The 23,513-nt window shown below is 36.1% G+C and overlaps 1 protein-coding gene across 1 annotated transcript in view; it reads left to right on the plus strand.

The window, feature by feature from the left end:
- Positions 1-23,513, plus strand: part of LOC121378375 (piwi-like protein 1) — a 197,766-nt gene that overhangs the window by 43,090 nt on the left and 131,163 nt on the right. Inside the window, exons 4-5 of the mRNA XM_041506516.1 lie at positions 4,453-4,525; positions 9,253-9,453. Of these exons, the coding sequence (XP_041362450.1) occupies positions 4,453-4,525; positions 9,253-9,453 (274 nt within the window). The remainder of the gene's footprint in view (positions 1-4,452; positions 4,526-9,252; positions 9,454-23,513) is intronic.

The raw sequence follows: 23,513 nt of genomic DNA on the forward strand, positions 1-23,513 counted from the left end.
GTTATATATTTTATTATATATTAATTTTCATTTTTTTTATGATTCCCCTCCAAACCTCCCCCAAAGTTCCCTTGGTATTTCGCCTCATGTCATTGCCCCCACCCCCCCAAAAAAGAGGATTTTCTGGATCCGCCACTGCTTGGTAAACAACAACAGAGGCGGGGGTGTACATTTCGGCAGGCTTGTATTTTTAATTTATTGAGCATAATTTATTTCTTAAAAACTATTAATAAAGCAGAAAAAAAAAAAATGTTCTTGTATGCTTAAAGGGCATTGCACCATCACGATTATGGCGTAGGGCTAATGAAATCTAACTTCACCTTACCCGTTCATTTTACACGAACATAGATTTGTACTGAAAAAACATTAAGTATGTTCTGCTACAAGGTTTGTTATATCTAAACTAAACTATCTTGCAACTCTTATAAGAATACAGTTCATAACATTTATGCTTTGTTCAAGTGAACTTGGAAATTATAAACATGCTTTACGCCCCCATTCATTTGCAAAAAGCAGATTCTGCAACCGTGTTAACGTCTAATGTAATTTGAATATGACAATTTTAAACTGTATCCCACCTCATATACCATGTTTGCAAGGATTAAACATTATGATTGCACACACAAGGCATGTATACTTTATTTTTTATATAAGCTGTAAAGTGTATTGGACTGTCACTGGGATCCTATAATACCCGTAACTGAGTAAAACACGATTATCCAAATAACTCTCCTAACTGTATATCTATTAGATCTCTCTGTAACGGGCAGTTATACATGCGTGGCTCGTCTCTAGGTATGATCAGAGATACGATCTTATATAAAGTATGTATAATATAGCACGTTTAGTTCACTAGAAAACACAACAAAAACACAATACACTTTGGAATCTGTATTAATCTACGCTGACAAATGTACTGCCGCAGTAGTTAATTAACAACAACAAATAGTAACAACCCAGAACTGATCACTTAATTAGTTAATCTCACTAGGTGTCTAGTTTATACAATATTCTAATCACTTCACCGTGACACAACACCCACACGTGTGATAATTGAGAAATGCTTCCAGGGGAACTTAATTAACCTTTAGACTACTGGATTAATTTTGAACAAAAACCACGTTGAGTGGGTACAAGTTTATAATTTTTACTCACATATATTCACTTAAATGTTTCATAAATACATGAAATAAAGTTCATATATGAATCGGTAAGTATTATTTTCGTGTCTTTTTTTGTAATTTTTATTATTTTAGATTGGCTAATGGTGATTAAAATTAGGCAAAAAATCGAAAAAGTTGCGTTTACTTACGGGCATTTGTGGCCAGCTGTCCAGTATTTATGTCCATTATTCCCGATAACAGTGGTTTTCTGACCAGAATTTTTTTAAAAACCCGAACTACTATTCATATTGCAATATTTGGTAATTTTTGTTGTTGGTAAAACGATCAAATTTATTATCAAATTAGCTGTTACAATCAGCTATCGATCCCTGAAAATTACCGCGACGTGCCGCCATTGTTGTCAAGCGAAAATACTTGCCGAAAACCAGTTTTTGAACTCAAAATTTCAAGGTATTTTCAATTGAAAAAATCAAAACAAAAACCACCATTTTGAAAAAAAAATCTTTTTTCTTTAATTATATTTCCGTTTCCGGTGAGTGTCGTGTGCAAAACGGCGGGAAATATGAATTGGGGAATGCACTGTATACAGTGTATAGTATATCGATTGACGTGACGTCGGGCGAGATATCTCGCCTGCAGTAGTCAGAAGGTTAATAAAGGAATTACAACTCTATTCCTAACTGGTTAATTTTTAATTAACCCTTATCTACTCATTCAGTAACCTTGTAATACAGAATTAATACTGGTACCTATCACAATAAAGACAATAACCTACAGTTTACCTAGGTCCTCTAGGATGACTAGTTAAGCTTTATATATATTAGAACAGTGAGCCTACAGTCTACTGCATCAGATTACTGGCAGCACCGTCTAAATAATATTGGTATAATACAGTATTAAAATATTTAAAGTCACATCAATCGCATCAAGGTTATACAACAGAGCAGAAATAAAATATTTACCAGTCCGGACGGACAACATTCCCCCTGGAAGCCTTCCTATGTTTCTCCCTGATATCTCTAAAACCCTAGCTATTTATTATAAAATCCCAGTATCACCTGGGGGTACATGCGGCACCGAATACCTACAAGTGATATTTCCACAGTGACTAAGACGACAATTTTCCTTAGATGGCCAGACTTGCTGACGTCTAGTCGCCACAATCACGGTTGTTAAAACCGCACTCGCGGAGGTATTACGTAACTACTGGCCACATGGCCTCCTCACCTGGGCTGGGTGTGTATTAGGCACAGCTCGACCACGGTCGCGTGGAGGTATTACGTAACAAAGTGCCCACCAGTGCTTAAGTGCATATTGGAACTGCACACGGCCCTCTAACACAATTAATATCGCCACAGGTGAAAACAAATTTAAGAGCATGTTCCGTCACATGGACACTATTTCCAAGTTTGAAGATCATCGAACCGATTACTTGAACGAATTCAGTCGAACGTTCAGTGGCAAAAATTACTGATCTTAGTCGGTAGTAAAAGGGAAATATCTTTAAAGTTGTTATCAAACTTTTCAACACATTTTGGGTTAGTTCTCCTTAGAGCTATGTAAATGCTCGGACAATCGGAACTCTTTCCAAAGGGACCGGCCTCGGTGGCGTCGTGGCAGGCCATCGGTCTACAGGCTGGTAGGTACTGGGTTCTGATCCCAGTCGAGGCATGGGATTTTTAATCCAGATACCGACTCCAAACCCTGAGTGAGTGCTCCGCAAGGCTCAATGGGTAGGTGTAAACCACTTGCACCGACCAGTGATCCATAACTGGTTCAACAAAGGCCATGGTTTGTGCTATCCTGCCTGTGGGAAGCGCAAATAAAAGATCCCTTGCTGCCAATCGGAAGAGTAGCCCATGTAATGGCGACAGCGGGTTTCCTCTCAAAAATCTGTGTGGTCCTTAACCATATGTCTGACGCCATATAACCGTAAATAAAATGTGTTGAGTGCATCGTTAAATAAAACATTTCTTTCTTTCTTTCCAAAGGTTTTACCGAGATTTGTAACAAAATTAAAAAAACGTTTTAGGTGTTACATCAACTGTGTAAGCTTCCCGCAAGCATGTTTTAATTTTTGCAAGCTTGCTGCATACATATCTTAAACTGTACAAGCATGTCTACACTTGTGTTAGCTTGTGCAAGCAGAAGTAAAAAAGATCTCTGTCATTCAGAGGACAGGGTGGCCATCTTGAATTTTGAATTGGCCCGAAAAATAACAAACTTGGTTAGGGCCATGAGAGAATCATTAGGAATAAAAATAGTTGAAATCTGCATGGTGGAACTCAAGAAAAAGTAAAAAAATGTCTTGGTTATTCAGAGGCCAGGGCAAGCCAGCTTGGAATTTTTATTGACCTGAAAAATAACAACACTTGTCAGGTCTATAAGTGGATCATTTGGACCAAGTTTGGTTGAATCCTGCTTGGTGGAACAGGAGAAAAAAGAAACAAAAAGAAACAAACAAATGACTTTACACCATTGTGTGGATCTCCAGACAATGGAGGAATATAATCTAAAAGAAGAAGAATATAGGATCAGTTTTTTTTAGCATATCAGTTTAGTCAAGACTACCCCGCATACATGGAACATGTTTATCCTACAGGAAAACTAATTTTGTAAGTATCTGACTACATGTAGCATCTATTTTTTTGTTTACAGTTCATGTTTTTCACTTTAAAACTATCATTGTTGAGGTTTTTAGAATTAGAAAAGATGCAAGATGGCCGCCACTGATGATGATGGTCACATGTGTGCAGGAAGCTTGTCGCAAGCATTTGGGAAGCTCATTGCAAGCGTGCGGGACGTTCGTCGCAAGGTTGTAAAAAGGTTCCAAATACTAGCTTAAACTGAACAAGCTTCCAGGAAGCTCGTCACAAGCGTGCGGAAAGCTTGTCGCAAGGTTGTAAAAAGGTTCCAAATACTAGCTTAAACTGAACAAACTTGTGGGAAGCTTGTCGCAAGTGTGCAGAAAGCTCGTCGCAAGCGTGCAGGAAGTTTGTTGCAAGCGTGCGGGAAGCTTGCGAGATGCCAGTTGCAAGCATGCAAGAAACTGGTGGGAAGCTTGCTGCAAGCATGCAAGAAACTGGTCGCATGGTTGTTAAAACGTTCCAAATACTAACTCGAAACGCGGGAGTTACTACCGTGTAAGATATACTTGTACAACCTTGTTGCAAGGTAGTTACCAGCTATTTAATAAGCTTGCAATTTTTTTTCTGCACCCCTTTTTCTAGTTTGAATGTAACAGTGATGATTAATGATGATATTGTGCACCATTAAATAAACTTTCCTTCAGTTTATTTTTTATGTTAGTTTTGGCATATTTTTTTAGCTTCTGTAGGAGTTGCTCAACCTATGATGTCACTGGGTCGAGGTTTGGCAGCAATGCAGGCACTGCTTGAAAGGTATGATGTTTCAGTGCTTTCATTAACATTCCAAAAGAAATTGTCTCATGGGCTTCCTTTACATTGATCAACAGCTTTATTATATAAAGCAAGTGAATACATTTGTGGAAGTTCCATTGTGACAGACTTACACATTTGATGACTAAAATACTAAATAGTGAAAAAGTAAATCAAAATCGGAAAAGTTATTATTAGTTCGAATTTTATACTGATTTTGTATTTATGTATTTGTCTTGCCAGAAATTGTGAAATAGTAGTCCAAAGGTGTGAGACATACATACATGTACATGCAAAATTTGGTGAAATAATTTCATGTAATAATTGATATTTTGTTAGTAAATAACTCTGTTTCAACAAATTTTTAAAGTTTAATAGACAATTTAGCAACATTTTCTGGTCGCCCAGAGCTAGCCGTGACTGTTCAGTAATATATTGTCCTGTTATAACATCATCAACGATGCACCAACATGGTGTGGCAGGAGACAACATTTCGAAATCTGAGGTAACTAGAAGTCGGTTCATGTGGTTTTTAGATAACCAATTGTTTGGTTACGTGAATTATATTTGCATGACCCGTGACTTACCTGATCGGTAATTATATTTCAAATACATAATTTTTAGCTCAGGCATAAAGTTAAACCAAATTACAAAAGAAAACATTTTATAAAAGTTTCTTTAATGCTCGCTAAAGTTAACAATATTGTAAAAGGACTAAATATCATCCCCAGTACTGAAACAAAATAGATACATTTAAAGTGATTCCTTTTTTGTTTTGCGGTGCCATGCTACTTTCACTTTATCGATGGTACTTCTATACTACAATGACGTTCCAAATGTTTGTTTTTTAAAGCTCATTATGGGATGTTAGTATTTTTCAACTTTTGTGACATTTTTGGATTCCTGTTTACGTTAAAACTGTTTTCAACATTTGTAAAATTATAGGCAATTCAATATTATGTCTACATATATTCCTTTAGAGATAAAATAGCAGCAGCCATCCTCAGTGGTCCATGTACATTTCTCTATACTGAGCATTTATAGTCTGTCCCACAGGTAATGCCTTTTTCATACTATGAAATTTATTACAGCATTATTTCTGAGCCGATTAATTTGTAAATTGCAGGCAAAAATATAATTTTTTAGTTATTTCTAAAACACTTTTACCTTTCTTCTTACGTCAAACCAAACTGAAATTATTTATAAAAAACATTTTTGTAGGTGATGGGATGGACTATAGTTTAGATTGGTTACAACTGTTGCAATATAATGTTGTCTACTGGTTTGCTGCTTATCAAGTATCTAAAAATCAGTCTAAAACAATTGCTGGAATGCTAGTAGTATGTCTGTGTGAATAAACATCCTGTAATCGTGAAGTCTGCTACTTTTAATTTCTAAACATCTACAGGTCATGACATAACCGATTTGCAGTTTATGTCAATTTAATTTTGCGTAACAGACACGCCAACACAATGGCAGTTATTTTGAAATATTGTGCCGTGTGGAGTACACTTTAGTTTCAGAAGTCAGGACTGGATCACCATACTTCTAAGAAATAAATAATATATGTATGGCAAACAACAGGTTTTGATTTATTTAAAAATGTAAGTATTACTAAGATTTTAATGATGCACATGAACCGTGTGTGTATTTTTTATATAATCCTTTTTTTTTTTTTTATAATCCTTCTTTTTTTTCCAAACAATCTGGAGCCGAAATTGCAAAAGCCTGTTTTTGTCTTAAATGCATGTAATTACACACATTTACAATGCTTAACCTTCTGACTACTGATTAATTTTTGACAAAAACCATGTTATGGGGCTACAGATTTATAACGTTTACTCACATATTTACACTAAAAGGTTTTATACATATAAATAACAACAATAAATGTGTATATGTGAATCAGTAAGTATTATTTTTGTGGATTTTTAAAATTTAAAATTGATATTTTAGGTCGTTTAAAGTTGATAAAAATTAGGCAAATAAATCAATAAAATCATCTTTACTTGCATGTATTTGTGGCCAGATGTCTAATATTTTTGTCAATTTTTTTCCAATAACTGTGTTTTTCTGACCAGAATTGTTTTTGGAAACAAACTACGATTCATGCCCCAATATTTCATGATTTTCATTGTTGGTAAATGGTCAAATTTATGATCAAATTAGCTTTCACAGTTAGCTGTCCGCCATTGTTGTCAAATGAAAATACTTGATGAAAACTTTTTTTTTCAACTCAAAATTTCCTGGTATATTTCTCAAGCAACAAAAAAACTAAACTAAAACAACTATTATTAAAATTACTCTCGATCAGTGCTGTTCTATTATTTATAAACAGTATGAAGTTTACATGACACTGGGCGAGATATTTCATCTGTAATAGAAGGTTAAACATCTGCATTTAAGCAAAATAGGGGGCGGGACATAGCCCATGTGGTAAAGTGTTTGCTTGATGTGCGGTCGATTTGGGATTGATCCCCATGAGTAGGTCCATTGGGCTATTTCTCGCTCCACGACTGGTATATCAAAGGCTGTGGTATATGTTATCCTGTCTGTGGGATGGTGCATAAAAAGATCCCATGTTGCTAATCAAAAAGAGTAGCCCATGAAGTGGCGACAGCGGGTTTCATCTCTCAATATCTGTGTGGTCCTTAACCATATGTTCGATGCCATATAACCGTAAATAAAATGACATTGTGTTGAGTGTGTCATTAAATAAAACATTTTCTTCCTTTCTTTAGACTACTGGATTAATTTTTTTACAAAAACCACGTTGAGTGGGTTCATGTTTATAACTTTTACTCACATATATTCACTTAATGTTTTATAAATACGTTAAATAAAGTTGATATTTGAATCATTAAGTATTATTTTCATAGATTTTTCAAATTTTAGTAATATTTTAGATCAGTTAATTAGGCCAGAAAAATCGGAAAAATTGCGTTTACTTACGGTCATTTGTGGCCAGCTGTCCAGTATTTATGTCCATTATTCCCAATAACAGTAGTTTTCTGACCAGAATTTGTAAAAAAAAAACGAACTATGATTCCTATCCCAATATTTGGTAATTTTCGTTGTTGGTAAAACAAATTTATTATCAAATTAGCTGTCACAATCAGCTATCGATCCCTGAAAATGACTGTGACATGCTGCCATTGTTGTCAAGCGAAAATACTTGCCGTAAACCACTTTTTAAACTCAAAATTCCAAGCATTTTACACTGTTTCCTGTTAATAAATCGATTCTGGTGAGTGTCCTGTGCAAAACGATGGGAAATATGAATTAGGGAATGCACTGTATACAGTATACAGTATGTTAAGCAAAATAGGTTTTTGATGGCTATCAGAACTATAATGATAAATGCCTTGGGATTAAGTAGTACCAGGATGGGGCCAGGTCCAGGGTGGTATGATTAGAAGTCTGTCCGATGCTCAGCCACTGGCCTTGCCTGAACCTCTTTTGGATATAGGCGCATAAATAAAGTAACAGTATGATTAGAAAACCTAATAGGACTGTGCACGTGGTACTTGACTAACTACCTTTATCACTTGCAATCAATAGCTATATTTATAACATCTCCTCTCCTCTCCCCCCCCCCCCCCCCCCCCAGTTTAATATATTGTAGACTACTTTGGGGACAGTCTGTATCTTACAAAAGTTTCGATAAAACAATACCATCTCAGTGTTTATTACAAATTCTTTCATTGGGAATATATAGAATATTTTTAACAGTATAATGTATGACAACAGAAATCTCGCATTATAATTCCTTGCTTTCCACACTCACCTCAAGATTTTATTTAGTAGGCTATAAAGAGAAAGACTGCATGTATAAATAGTAGGGGCAGGACGTAGCCCAGTGGTTAAATGCTCGCTTGATGTGCAATCGGTTTGGGATCGATCCCTGTCGGTGGACCCATTGGGCTATTTCTTGTTCCAGCCAGTGTATCGCAGCTGGTATATTAAAGACCGTGGTATGTGCTATCCTCTCTGTGGGATGGTGCATATAAAAGATCCCTTGATAATAATGGGAAAATGTAGCAGGTTTCTCCTCTAAGACTATATGTCAAAATTACCAAATGTTTGACATCCAATAGCCGATGACTAATTAATCAATGTGCTCTAGTGGCATTGTTAAACAAAACAAACAAACATATAAATAGTTGTCCTCACCAACACAATAAAGATCCGTATCTCTTACCTAAATTGTTCTATACTCTGATATAGGTTCAGGTAAATGTCCTTACAGGGTATTTAAACACAAGTTTACTCAATTCTTATTTAAAATGCCAGTGTCTGTATTTACAAGGTGTTTGTTGTTGTCCTAATGCTTGTAGTAGCCCAAACCTGATTTTATCTCCCAATAATTTTGTACATACGAAAAAATATATATCACGAATTAAAAGTAAAAACCGAGTGCTACAAACATTAGTATTAGACCGCAAACACATTCGATATACAGACACTGGTATTCTAAACAAGAAAATGTATTTAGTATGAAATGGTAGTCGCGAACAAGGCTCTGTTATCGCAAACATCTTACAATGGCTGCAAACTCAGGACAGTCCCTTTAAAAACCCTTGCTCATGAGGTCATGTAATAGAAGCCCGTACCCACCCCAAAAATGATCAGTGTGAGAAATGTTATTTATAATATTTCATGCATACCTGCTTAATTCAAAATGTTGAAATATTGTACAAACAGTCTGACTAGTACTATATGTTTTGCAGTAAACACAAAGGTCGAGGATTGCCATCCATGCAGTCAAGCCCACCAGCTGCCAGTGTGCCAGTTACGATCCAGGCGACACAGGTTTCCCATCCTTCAGATCCTGTGAAGACATCTGCTGGCCCACCTACAAGACAGTTCCAATCTTTGGCTCTGTATGAACGGAAACCAACGATTAGCAATAGCGGCAAAGATGGAAAACCGTATGTGCCTGTGGCCATTGCTGTTATTTTTATACATGATTGCTGTTAGGTCTTTTTTGATAGGGTTCATAAATACTATTTTGTGCTTCTTGTCAAATGTAATTTTTGTCTCACATGCAACACATAGTGAAAGTCAATAAAATTATGATTTTCATCCAGGTGGTCATATATTATGACAATTCCTTTTCTGCTATGGCATATGTTTGTGATACATTTGCAGAATTTTATTTTGTTTTGCATGGTTAAGCTAGGTTAATGTTCGATTAAAATGTGGTTAAAGTTTGTCTAATTTGTTGAATTCACCAGGAAAGAAGATCAATTGCTTGCACTCACCTCTACATACATCTATCGATTGCCTTGTAAATAATCTTTCTTTGCAACTTACACTTTTAAAAAAAGACTGGGAAGAACTGTTTTAGAAATAAACACACAGAGTAACGGCTGACTGTATTCATTGGGAAACTTTGTCCTGCATCATTCGAGTATTTAACAAATAAGAAGCAAAAACTCACTTATTTATCCAGTTGAAGATGAATATCGTTTTGTTTTGGTATGTCTATATTATGGTCTAAGCAGGAAATAATTCACATTGGAATATTTTATAGGAAATCAAGTTGAAGATGAATATCGTTTTGTTTTGGCAGAGTTCGACAAATCCGCTAGCCCGACGCCCGTGGCTAGTGGTTTTTAAGTTCAGGCTAGTGAGAAACGCAAAACCACTAGCCCCTGCGGGCTAGTGGTTTCCCCCCTCCTCTCGTCATCGCTCGATCGTGGGTTTTTTGTTTTCTTTCTTTCTTTTTCTCTCGGCTGAAATTTCGTTTAATAAATTTGATTGTGACGTTTGTCATCGAATAATATCAACAACGCAATGAGTATATAATAATAATCCACTTGAGCTAGGTCTGCAAACTGCAGTAACAAAACAAAAACGGGACAATGACGATGGATCACACTTGACAAAAGACAACGTACGACACGACAAAAAACTGAAAGTTACAACATGATTTAAGTGTTTGTTTTATTTTTACTGTTATACTCGTAAATGTGTAATGTTACAAAAATTATATAAAAATCCAGTTATAATTGATCAGGAATTTGGGCTAGTGCTTTATCTTGGTGGGCTAGTGGTTTTCACAAACCCACTAGCCCTGTGGCTAGTGACTTTTCAAAATATTTGTCATACTCTGGTTTTGGTATGTCTATATTATGGTCTAAGCAGGAAATAATTCACATTGGAATATTTCATAGGAAATCAAGTTGAAGATGAATATCGTTTTGTTTTGGTATGTCTATATTATGGTCTCAGCAGGAAACAATTCCCATTGGAATATTTTATAGGAAATCAAGTTGAAGATGAATATCGTTTTGTTTTGGTATGTCTGTATTATGGTCTCAGCAGGAAACAATTCCCATTGGAATATTTTATAGGAAATCAAGTTGAAGATGAATATCGTTTTGTTTTGGTATGTCTGTATTATGGTCTAAGCAGGAAACAATTCACATTGGAATATTTTATAGGAAATCAAGTTGAAGATGAATGTCGTTTTGTTTTGGTATGTCTGTATTATGGTCTAAGCAGGAAACAATTCACATTGGAATATTTTATAGGAAATCAAGTTGAAGATGAATGTCGTTTTGTTTTGGTATGTCTATATTATGGTCTAAGCAGGAAACAATTCACATTGGAATATTTTATAGGAAATCAAGTTGAAGATGAATATCGTTTTGTTTTGGTATGTCTATATTATGGTCTCAGCAGGAAATAATTCACATTGGAATATTTTATAGGAAATCAAGTTGACGATGAATATCGTTTTGTTTTGGTATGTCTGTATTATGGTCTAAGCAGGAAACAATTCCCATTGGAATATTTTATAGTAAATCCAGTTGACGATGAATATCGTTTTGTTTTGGTATGTCTGTATTATGGTCTAAGCAGGAAACAATTCCCATTGGAATATTTTATAGTAAATCCAGTTGAAGATGAATATCGTTTTGTTTTGGTATGTCTATATTATGATCTAAGCAGGAAACAATTCCCATTGGAATATTTTATAGGAAATCAAGTGCTGTCTCAGTCTATCCAACTCATCCCATAAATGTTCTATGGGGATTCAAATCTGGAGAGGACCTGAATGTTGTTGTGTAGGTATGCTGTTAATCTAGCTGTATGTGGTCTTGCACATTGGTGTTATTCATAATTGGAACAATGTATGGCTGCAAAATTTCATCTCAATATCTCTGTACGGTTCAGTTGCTTTGGATGTGAACCAGTGATGCGGTTAGTTGCAGTTTTTGTAAGTCCTCTGCTTCCTGTTCCGGTCGCGTGACTAAAGCTTCCTACTTTCTCTTATGTCTTTGACTTTGGTCACAGCCAGGGGTGTGATTTAGCTCAGTTTTTGTAAGTCCTCTGCTTCCTGTTCCGGTCGCGTGACTAAAGCTTCCTACTTTCTCTTGTGTCTTTGACTTTGGTAACAGCCAGGGGTGGGATTTAGCTCAGTTTTTTTAGTACTCGCTTGAGGTGCTTGCATTGCAGGATCCTTGGTGGATCCATTCAGCTGATTAGGTTTTTTGTCATTCCAACCTGTGCACCACAACTGATCAAAAGCCGTGGTATGTGCTTTTGTGTTTGTGGGAAAGTGCACATAAAAGATCCCTCGCTGCATTTAAAAAAATGTATTGGGTTTCTTCTGATGACTACATGTCAGAATTAACAAATATTTGACATCCAATAACCAATGATTAATTAATCAGTGTGCTCTAGTGGTGTTGCTAAACAAAACAAAACTTTGAATTTGTATAACAGCCGTACAGTATCTGCATTGGTTAGCATCGAAGTATAAGGAAATCAACACTGGTTGGGATGATTGGTCGGAAGGTGAATTCAGAAGTATTAAAGAAATGGATTCCCCAGAGGCATATAGCGTAGTGGGCCACAATGCCTTAAGTGTGGGGTCCATTGCGAGTGGATGGTTCTGCCATTTTGTATATCGGTAGTTACTTGACTGTTCACCAGGATCACGGCTCTGATGTCCTGGTTCTTGCATTGCAAAGGTATTTGCTTTTACCCTATCTCAATGATTGCCACATAAAGTGCCATAGCAGAGAAAAGTTACCTGTACATGTTAACTTCATCCTTCAGCTCTTACGATGTCTCAGTTGGATTGTCAATCAGAACAAGTCTCAGTTGCTACCAACACAGCAGGCCCTAATCTTGCCAGTGAAAAGAGCGTTTTATTCGCCAAAAGTCGGCTCACATCGCCGAGTTATTAGCAGTAGTGAGAATTCAAAGTTGCCGTAATATTCTGGACATATTCAGATTTAAAAAATGAAATCACACAACAGACATCAAAACCCCAACTTGTTTATTGTCATAGCTCACTTGGCACCATGTCGCCATATGTCAGACAGTGTTTTTACTTTGGCGCCAGACTATATCCTAGTAATTGAGAACCGGTCTATAAACCGGAAATGGTTTTGTGCACATGCACAAATGTATGATTGATTTGATGAAATAATGTTTACCGTGTTAAATTATTATCATTCTACTATTGGCAAAGTCTGTTGGGTCTCCTGATGTCAACTCAAGACATGACTCTCATGGACCGTTTACAGTTACGACAGATTCACGTCTTCCTGAATCCTTACATCACATTGGACAACCCTTATTTGATCATCAGTCTTTCACACGATCAGCCCAGCCTTCAGTTGTGACAGATCCCATCAAATGTCTTAGGCAGAGTCTCTTCGACGTTTCAGGCGACTCACCATCTGTTCATGGATGCGTCACTGGAAGGTTGTTGAGCACATCTGGTCAATCAGACAACTTGGGGCAGTGGTTATCAGAAGAAACCCGTCTCCATATCACTGTGTTAGAGCTTCTAGCAGTCTTCATTGCTGTGTGACACTGGCACCAGTGATTGATTGATAAAAGTCTCATTCAAGTAGTCTACTGTGGCTAACGTATCACCTGTACAAGATGGTCGACACTGTTCCGCAGAACCTATGAGCAAGACTCATTCCAGGTGTCTTGAATGTAATTTGTTAATGTCATTTGTCCCTGGGGTGAGGGTGAAGTTTACTATAGTGGAATAGAGAAATGCATTTAAATTATAATTTCTTCAACTTCTCCAAAACTACTTGACCAAATCGAAGCAAATTTTGTTTGAAGCTTCCATGGCACACTGAGAAACAAATTTACTGTCAATGACTTGAATACTTTCTGGCTCTTGTCCAGGAAAGAAAGCTGAAAGTGGAAAGTCACCGTTCATCCATTTTCACTACTCTTAGGCAATGTGGACGTCAAGATTTTTTTAACGAATCTCGCATTGTATGACTTGCTCAAGTCGTTGCAGAGCACGGTTGAGAGGCCTTCCATTTTGCCAAAGTGGAATGTTTTTCTGGTTCCACATGCACTTAAAGGCAAGCCCTACGAGCCTTTGAAATTTGCCAGTCTGTGTCATTTGACATGGAAGACTTCTTGTCTCACTAGTGGCGTATGTCGTATTACTGTATTTGACCGGAAATAAACCCAGGGGGCCAAGACAATTCATTGTGAGCTTAGCATGGGGTGGGCTTATTCCCAGACAAGGGGCCAGTTTTGTTGAGAAAAAAAAAGTATAATAATTAAAATAAATAATAATAATTAAATCAACTAGGAAGAAAACAAAAAACGTTCAGTAGCATATCTATTAATTAGTGTTCCATTTGTTATTAATAAATAATAATTGTTTATTAATTAAATTGTGTTTTTTTTTTACTAGTATCTAATTATCAGAAACACACCTTCTATGTTACAATTACTTACCAGTGAGGTTTATTTACATCCAAAATTTAATGCTGAGAAGACTTAAAACAACATCAATTAACAACAAACTCAATAGCGTATACACGTTTCTGACACAGGCAACCAGCTTACACTACAAAAAATTGTCAATCTAAGGTCATTGTTCTTAGCCATTCGCAATATGGTATTTGCTTAATTAGCATTAACTAAGGACCCAGTGTGGTGGTAAAAATAGACATTGGTTTTTAGTTCATACTTGGGCTTGGATACTTCAAAGAAATACTGCAGGCATGAAACTGAAAACAATGTTACACACTGTTATTGTTAGACTGCTAAATCTCACTGGTGGTAAAATATTGTGGTACATTTGTGTTTAATTATCTACAGGAGGTATGACCTTTTAAATGAGCTTTGAGCAAACTTGCAGTTTCATGTTATTTATAAGGTGACGAAGTTGGGGGTGGGCTTATTTACGAATGAGGGCCTAATTTCTTAAATGCTATCAAAACGGAGGGGGGCTTATTCAAAGACATGGGCTTATTTCCGGTCAAATACGGTACTAAGATTCATGCCTTTTTGCATGACTTTGTGGATACGTTATGGAGTTTGTCGAAGTTTGTCTCATACACTGTTGATGTACTATTTTGAGCGTACTAGGAACCTCCAGTGTGTTACGAAAATACTTTTTATGACATTACGAAGAATGCTTTGTCTAGATGGATTGCTGCAACCATCAAACTGGCCTATAAAAAGGCGGGTGATCTTCGTAATTTATCCGTTGGGCCTCAAGAGATTCTGGCGATTTGTGGGTTTGGAAAGGTCGATACACATTCGACTGTTTCCGAGATATGGCATTTGTTCCGGACATTACCCAGCGGATTCAAACAGTCATCATGTGACAGCAAATTGTACCGTGCACAGGGCCACAAGTGGGGGGAGACCCCTATTCCGGTTGCTAGCACAAGATAGTTATCCACTGCCTGGTTGGGAGGTGGTGGGAGGCGGAGTGAGATACTATCTTTTTGCCATTACCCAGTAACATGTTCTTCCTCACCTTGTTGGGTTTTGGACTTTAATGTCAGTTGGAGTCATAGTCAATTGATAATAAAGTGGGTTCATCACACTGTATCATTACTTGAGACAAACAGTACTGGTTGAATGGGTAAGTCCTCCTTTTTCAGAGTTCGATCTTAACGGTTGCCCGATTGCCCCTGGCGACTGAAAATACTGATGGGCAAGTGAAAACCCTGTCCCAGGTTGCTCATCTGGTGACACAAATATTTATTGACAGTCACAGTTGAATGACTGAATGTTCAGATTTATATTTATCGTAGTGATGTGTTGTTAACTGTGGAATCAGTTCGGTTTTGGTTATAGAAGAAAAAACGAAAACCGTAACCATGGAGATAGAAAAAGTTGTTACATTTTTATGTTGTTGCATGACGTGGACTATATTCTGGACTTGAAATCGAGACGAGAATATACTGTCTGCCCATGTACGGGTGTACTATATACATCCGACAAGGGGAGATAATTCTGCAGTCAAGGTTATGACTCCGGTTTGTATAGCTTTGTTGTTGTGCTAGCACTATGTAAGTATGAATAATGGGAAAAAAAAAAAAAAAAAAAATCTAATTTGTGAATGACATTAATGTTGTGTATCCCCATTTGACCCCGGGAAATTTTCCCATAATATGCAATTTACATATAGTGAAATGCATGTAAACTGTTATTTCTTCTACTGCTCCAAATCCACTCGGCCAGTTCCAATTTGTGGGAAGCTTCCTTGGGATATGGTAAAAAAGTTTTGTGAATTTGGTCATTTTTACCCACCCACCCCTCTCAAAGAACTGAGGGATGAGCCCAAAAGAAGAAAAACCAATTTTTAAACACATTTTAACAGACTACTTTACCAATTCCAACCAAAAATTGTTGCATCTTCCGGTGCCTATGGCACATTCCTTTTGTGTATATTTTACATGCAAGTAAATAACAAAAGAAAAGAGCTCACTTGAAAGTTTTTGGAGCATAACTACCAAATTAACATACTGAATGCCGTAAAGCATATATACACATACACACACAGTGAAATCCCACTATTAAGACCACCAATGGAACTTAATAAATATGGTCTTATTAGGAGGGTGGTCTTATTAGTGGGTTACTATCATTTTAAGTTTATTCCAAATTACCGGGTATATATACAATTACATGTATAAGATAAGAAATTGATTAAGTTCACTTTTTGCTTCAAAGTTAGTTCGCAGCGTGTTTTTCCTTTCTTCGGAGTTCCCATTTCTAATAACGATGTTGTGTACAAAATGATATTGAAATAATAATGATAGTACAACTACAACATTCATGTTTGGTTTTCAGCACTTTGACACAACTTGCTAAAAATACACTAACTCACTCTGTTAATGTCACCTCTCTCAATAAAACTTATTTTGTTACCTATTGGATTAGTCAGTCACCTTTCAATTAGCAATTAGCTCCATCCTGTCTCATTGGGATAACGGCAAATCTGTATCTTCAACTAAACAATAACACACAGAGGTATCAAAACAACTTAGAGTAATCAACATTTTGGACTGGCTATTAGAAATAATTGCATTGATGCTTCATCTAATAATTTACATAATTTGTATAGTCAGTGTGTTTCTTTACAAATATGTTTAATTAGCATGTCACTGTAATCGGAATGTGTGCAGGCTTGCAGGTCACTTGATTGCAGTATGAAAACAACCATCCTTGTCTGGACCATATCTTGCATACAGATGCATACAGGACCATCAAACCTCACATGTAGAAACAACTTGGGATGGCGGTGTGTCACGTTCTATTACTCGGTCACTGTGACCTACTTTTCACAATCAACTGCACATAACCGTAAATCCTTGTCCAGATCATATCTTGCATACAGGATCATTCAACCACATGTAGGTACAACTTGGGATGGTGGTTGGTCCAAAACAAACTGTTCATTCATCCCATTGCAAAAATTTCACACAATTAAAATTGAATCATGCCCGCGCGTAACAAATTCCTTAATATAGATATGGTTTTTCATCAAACTCCTGACAGGCGTATCATGTACCTCACCGGTACTCTTTTATTTAGTCATGCTCCACAGACTAAACTAACATGATTCAGGGTTCATACGCGTCCTTATATTCCTTAAATTTTGGAAAGTCCTGGAAAATGTCCTGGAAATTTGAAAATATGTTGTTAGTTTCAAAACGGATGACAGCTGATGTTTTCTGAACTTTCTTTTCATCATTTCTATAGTGACAAATCAAACTTTTGATCTGGCCCCAAGACAGGTTCCGATTGCTGACATTTTCTGAACATTCTTTTCGCATTCCTATGGTCATGGTTCGAACATTGGATTCACAGATTTCCTTTAGTTTATCTATATAGTGCGCATGTGCAGGTTAAACAAGAAAGATAAGAGAAGGGAAAAACCTCAAAACAATCCACGGAAAATGGTAACCTCTGATATGAATGATGTTGCTGCTGATGGCATGTGTCACTTGTCAAATAAATATTGTTTTATCGTGTATTGTTAACATTATTTGCTTTATAATATATATATTATTCCTTTCCTTTTCTTTCTTTCTTTCTTGTTTTTTGGGGGGTTCATTTCTGTCTTTCCTTTAAACATAAATAATCTGTGACAGGCACAATGATACTGTAACTATGGTAACTTATGAAAATAGAACCACTACAAAATAAGAGGCAAACTTCTCTCGGACCAAACTTGGATTTTATTAATTTTAGAATTAACAGCCATTAACTAACATGCACACTGGGTAAGAAAATTATTTTTGATGATCTGTTCTAAATACTTGGATACTGTTGAAGGTTTAAAGTGCCTCGGTAAAGACACATTTTTATTAGATGTATGGAAGGAAATAGTCTTTACATATCAGTGTTCTCGCTGGGTGAAAATTAAAGGAGGGCGGCCGGTCGGCACCACACCCTTCAAAAAAACCCAATAATAAACGTAGAGCAAAAAACAAAACAAAAGGGGGAGGGGGGGAGTAGTTTGGTTATCATATTGTTGTGTGTTGGTAGACTTTGAGAAAAGACATACTCCTTATTTTGCCTACAAAAAAGTGCAAAGGGGTTTATAAAAAAAACTTTTAACTGAATGATATCGGGCTGACATTCACGGGCAGTTCCGGTTTTGCTGGACCGATCAAAGTTTTAATATTATTATTTTTAATAAAGATTTCAAGATATACGAAAAACAATAAAGATGTTTGTAAAGTGATCTCCTAATGTCAGATACATTTTTGTTATTTCCATCTTCATCGAATGAATCGATCGCTGTGATAAAATATCGCCAGCTGATAAAAAGTTTCGTTTTTGTAAAGGCAGTGTATATATTATTTGGCACTCAAGATAAATGATTTTAATGATAAACACTACCACTTCCGTTGTTTTTATAAGCGTTCATATCCCCTCAAAATCAAAAGTTTACAATATTTTATAAAGATCTGCTTAATAAACAGAATAACAGAAAGTAAAAATCAACAGTTTCAACCAATTATATCTGCAACAGAGGACAAAATATCAAACGATAGTTAGTGGAAACAAAAGACAGAATGACCGTTCTGATCACGTCACAAATTTGGCGCCAAATAAGAGGGTTTGTTTTTTCAATCGGAGATTGCCGAATCCGTAAAAAATAAAATGTTTTCATTGCTTACATAAAATATAACTTTTATTGTGTCTATCAAACATACAAATGGATACAGATATTGGACAAAATAGAGGCTGTTAAAAATACTGTTAAATTATGTTACGGTAACTGTCGTAAATGTTTCGTCAATTGCTTTTTCGTACACAACGCGGCTTGTTTCCTTTGATGTTCAGTGTGCAGACTGATCGTTGTTTTTTGTGTGGAAAAAATGTGCATTTGGAAATAGCGGAGATGGGTGCTGGAAAATAAAGAGGGGCGATCAAAAATAAAGGAGGGTGCTCAAAAATAAAGGAGGGCGAGGAACGTGAAAGGAGGGCGGCAAAATGGAATAACGGGGCGGGGCGTCCCGCTTAAATGGAGCAGCGAGAACACTGCATATATATATATATATCTGATAGTTAATTTTTAAAAATATGACCTCAATTGAAATGCCTCAATGAAAAACACTTGTCAGATGCTGGCAGATCTATTTTTAGCCTATGACACGCAAAAAGGCGGAACAAAGTGATGTTAGTGAAGATGGCTCCTTTTTCTACAGTTTCTTGGTCTTGTCCTTCAAATCAAAAAATGATAGTAGTGATGGACAAAGCAAAGGTGTCTTGTCATATCAGTTCGAGTCTAAACTTGATAGTGATGTTCTGGAGATAGATATCACTGTCGAGATCATATTGGATGAGTTAAACAAAAGCCAAGACACTGGTTTTTGTACCAAATGATGTGTGTCCCTATTGCTCTAGATAAGTGAACTGCAGAGATCAGTCTATTTTAAGGGAAAGCTTAGTAATATTCATGAAGTTAATCACCGCCAAAACATTGTTTGAACAACCATTAATGCCAGTGACCAGATTTCAAAATAAACTCAGGCAACAGGTAGTTAGTATTGTTTACATTTTTACTATTAGTTATGACTGTTAATTTAACTAAGTGGACTGTTGTCTAGGCATGTGAGTGAGATCGTACGCCTTTTCGCATAACCAAAACCGTTCTAATGCCAAAAAAAATAGGTTATAAAAAATAAATGTGTCAAATTAACATATTTGAGTATAAATACATGGTATACTTCAACAATAAAACTTGTAAAATAATCCCCAAAACAGTAATATTTTTTGGTGAAATTTTTTTACCCTCTTATAAGTCGACCCCCCAAGTTATAAAATAATTTTTGGGTGAAAAAAATTCGACTTATAGGCGAAGATATACGGTACCATGAAATGACATTTTTCTATTAATAAAATAAAGTTTTATCATGTTTAGTTAAATGTTTTCTTTTTTTAATAATCGGTACAAAATACAAAATAAAATTTGAGGGCGACACATAAGCAAATGGATCACAAAAGGCACATATGAAAAGGTAGCAATTTATTACTGTACTACACATGCACATGACATCATATTTTAGTTTTATCTGATGCTAGTATGTTACCCTTTTAAAATTAAGAGAGTAGTCTAGGGCTTTTTTATAGCTCCCCTTAAATATCAAATATTATCAATACTTAATAAAGATGGGAAATATGTTAATATCCTAAATTGCTTCTTTAATCAAAATAGGATAGCAATTAATCATTCCTTAATTTTTTTTCCCACTACAACTAGTACATGGTCCAGTTGGGCAAAACAAAATTGTGTTTCTGAGAACCCAGTCCTACCAAGAAAAGAGGGCCAACTCTAATTATTTTTTTAATTAAAAAATAATATGACTGTAAAAATTAAAAATAGGTTTTTTTTTTAAAGCCAATCTACCCTGTCTATTTTTAGGGGGCATGTTTTAGGCATTAGATATAGTAACATATTCCTGCACATATTTCTTTTTTATATGGGTGGTACATAAGGATCCTAGCTAATTTTTATTTTCAGCCCCCCCCCCCCCCCCTCCATTTGTGTGGTGAAATAGGATTACAAAATATGATTATTATATATTGGTATTCTTGAATGAAGACTAAATCAGACCTACTCCAGTGTGTGTGTATTTATATTTATATATTTACATTATTAATTATTATTTAATTTTTAAAAAGTACAATCATTAAGTATGGAACTAAACTTAAAACGTCTTATTTGTGTTATCAATATGAACTCACCCTGAGAATCTCTCGCATACCTGTAGCTGGCACCCTTTGACTTGTTTACGTTTGTCTGAGACTGCATGTGTATACAGGTTGTCACGTGTGCTGGCCCTGCGTGATAATGTCAAACAGAAAACTGATTATCATAGTCTTTGGTCAAAAGATGATTGCTGCAGATTCTACCCTATACGGTCCTTTCCTGTGGGCTATGATTGTCAATTTGTTTTTGCAAGCTAGCCTCGTGATGAAACAATGTCCGGTAATTCGTGGATGTTCTTAGTCCATCTCACAGAAAATGCCTTTGTTCATGCTATGGAATTTACTACAAATTATTTATTTTTACTTGTCTTATAAGAAGACAAAACTGAAAATATTTACAAAAAACAGTTTTATAGAATGATGGGACGAATTATAACTGTAACACCTTTCACAGCAATTTTTGTGCATCCATACACAACACAATTATTTATTATCATAGAATATGTCAAACAATATTTACAAATTGGTATTACAAAAAAAGAAATTGCATAGTTTCGTACTCTGATTTTTCGTATTCTTGTCCCCGTGTCGGAATATCTTGAAACCGCCTGTATCTTTCTCTTTGATTACCAGCGGCTAGCCAAGCCCTGTTGTGATGTCACAGGTCTTTACGTAACTCGGTGTGTAGTTTGAAGTGTTTTTCCCAGAGAGGGCTAAAAATGTGATCGATTATTACGAATAAAAAAAAAAAATGGCTTGTCAGATCTTTTAAAAATTTGGTAGGATTCATATACGGTACATTGTAAACGTGATATATAGGTACCAAAAAATAGCAAAATACATGTTTCATTACTGTGTAAACGAAAAATGTTGAAATTTGCTATAATTGTAATATGGTCACTTTAACAGGGTCAACATGCACTAAAAATGACCAATTGGACTGACTTTACTGGTTTTTAATCTGCAATAGTGGTGTGGTCTTAATACCGGAGTAGTTTTATCTATAAAATAATAAGGAAATATTCCAGACTTTACAAAATTTACCATATACATGGATTGTACACATTACTCAGACTTTCACACTTTCTGGCATTCATCAGGTGGCTGAGTGTTACTTGTCATGTCATGTCATGTCATAGGGTTTAACGTGCACATTCAGAGCAAGCTGTTGTAGTGCACGCCTGTCGTGGGCACAAGTGCTTGCAGAGCAAGCTCTGTCGTCCAAGACAGAAAGTTGGGGGGGGGGGGGGGGGGGGGAGGGACCACCTGCACTGGCAGGTGCAAGGGAGCACCAGCAGTCCGACCGGGATCGGTAGCAGGCAGGGGGAGTGTTACTGTTTGTCCTGTGTTTTTATAATGTCATGGAGCAGTTGCAGTGACGGCATCTGGAAATAAGCTCGGATTTTTTGTTGAGTATGTTTTCCCCATTTCTCCACAGAATGGTCAGCTTCTCTTTCAAACACAAGTTGCATTGCCCAGAATTGTGCTTGAACATGTTGGACTCCTTTATTATTTTCCAGCTTATTTTGTATTTGGTACCCTTTTGTCTTAACTCCCATATGTGTTTGGACAGTTTTGTTTCCTTTTCATATTTCATGTGCTTGAAGGACTTTATGTGGTTATTATATCTCTGCTTGAAGTCCCCCCCCCCCCCCCCCCCCAGACAAGCCTATGTAGACTTGATTCAGAGCCTCATATAGCCTCTATTAGAAATTCGCAGAGTTAAAAATAGGCAGAGTTACGTCCCCTAACCACTAACTTCTGGTGTGTTCCAGTTAGTTAAATGGCAGATGACTACAGTTGTTTGTGAATCTTCAGCTGAGATTTATGCATAGCAGCCCCTGGCATCATAAATGTCCCTACCTATGATTTAAAAATAAAGAATGATGCAGGTAAAAATTAAGTTGATGAAATTGCGTTTCATTATAACTGACCATGTGATAAATATAGGAGATAAATCTAGCAAGCTGTTACCCACCCTGATTGTTTTGGTTTTCTTGTATGAACATTTTTTAGATTTTTTTTTTTCAAAGCTGCAATCTCGCCTCACATTAATTATCATAATTTCATTTAAACATAAAAACACACCTACAGTTGTAATGAATTGTGTGTGACAGTAACACAGTTGTAATAGATAATAGAAAGATATGTTTATAGTGCATCCCTCGGGGAATGCATTTTTTCATACTATGGAATTTACTACATGTTATTTATTTCTGAGCCGCTTGTTTTCTAAATTACACACACAAAATAGGATATTTTTGTTATTTCCAAAATACTTATTTTAATTTTTACATCAAACCAAACTTAAATAATTTACAAAAACAACAAAACAACATTTTTGTAGAAGGATGGGACGAACTATATGTAATATTCTGATCAGAACAGTCACCTATGAACGCACGCACACGCACGCACGCACACACATCAGTGGCGTAGGAAAGTGCCAAAAAGTGGGGGGCACACTTATATTTACACACTTTCACACTATTATAAAGCAAAATATATATATATATATATATAT

This window comes from Gigantopelta aegis, chromosome 8, assembly GCF_016097555.1.
Source record: "Gigantopelta aegis isolate Gae_Host chromosome 8, Gae_host_genome, whole genome shotgun sequence".
Classification (NCBI taxonomy): Eukaryota; Metazoa; Mollusca; class Gastropoda; order Neomphalida; family Peltospiridae; genus Gigantopelta; species Gigantopelta aegis.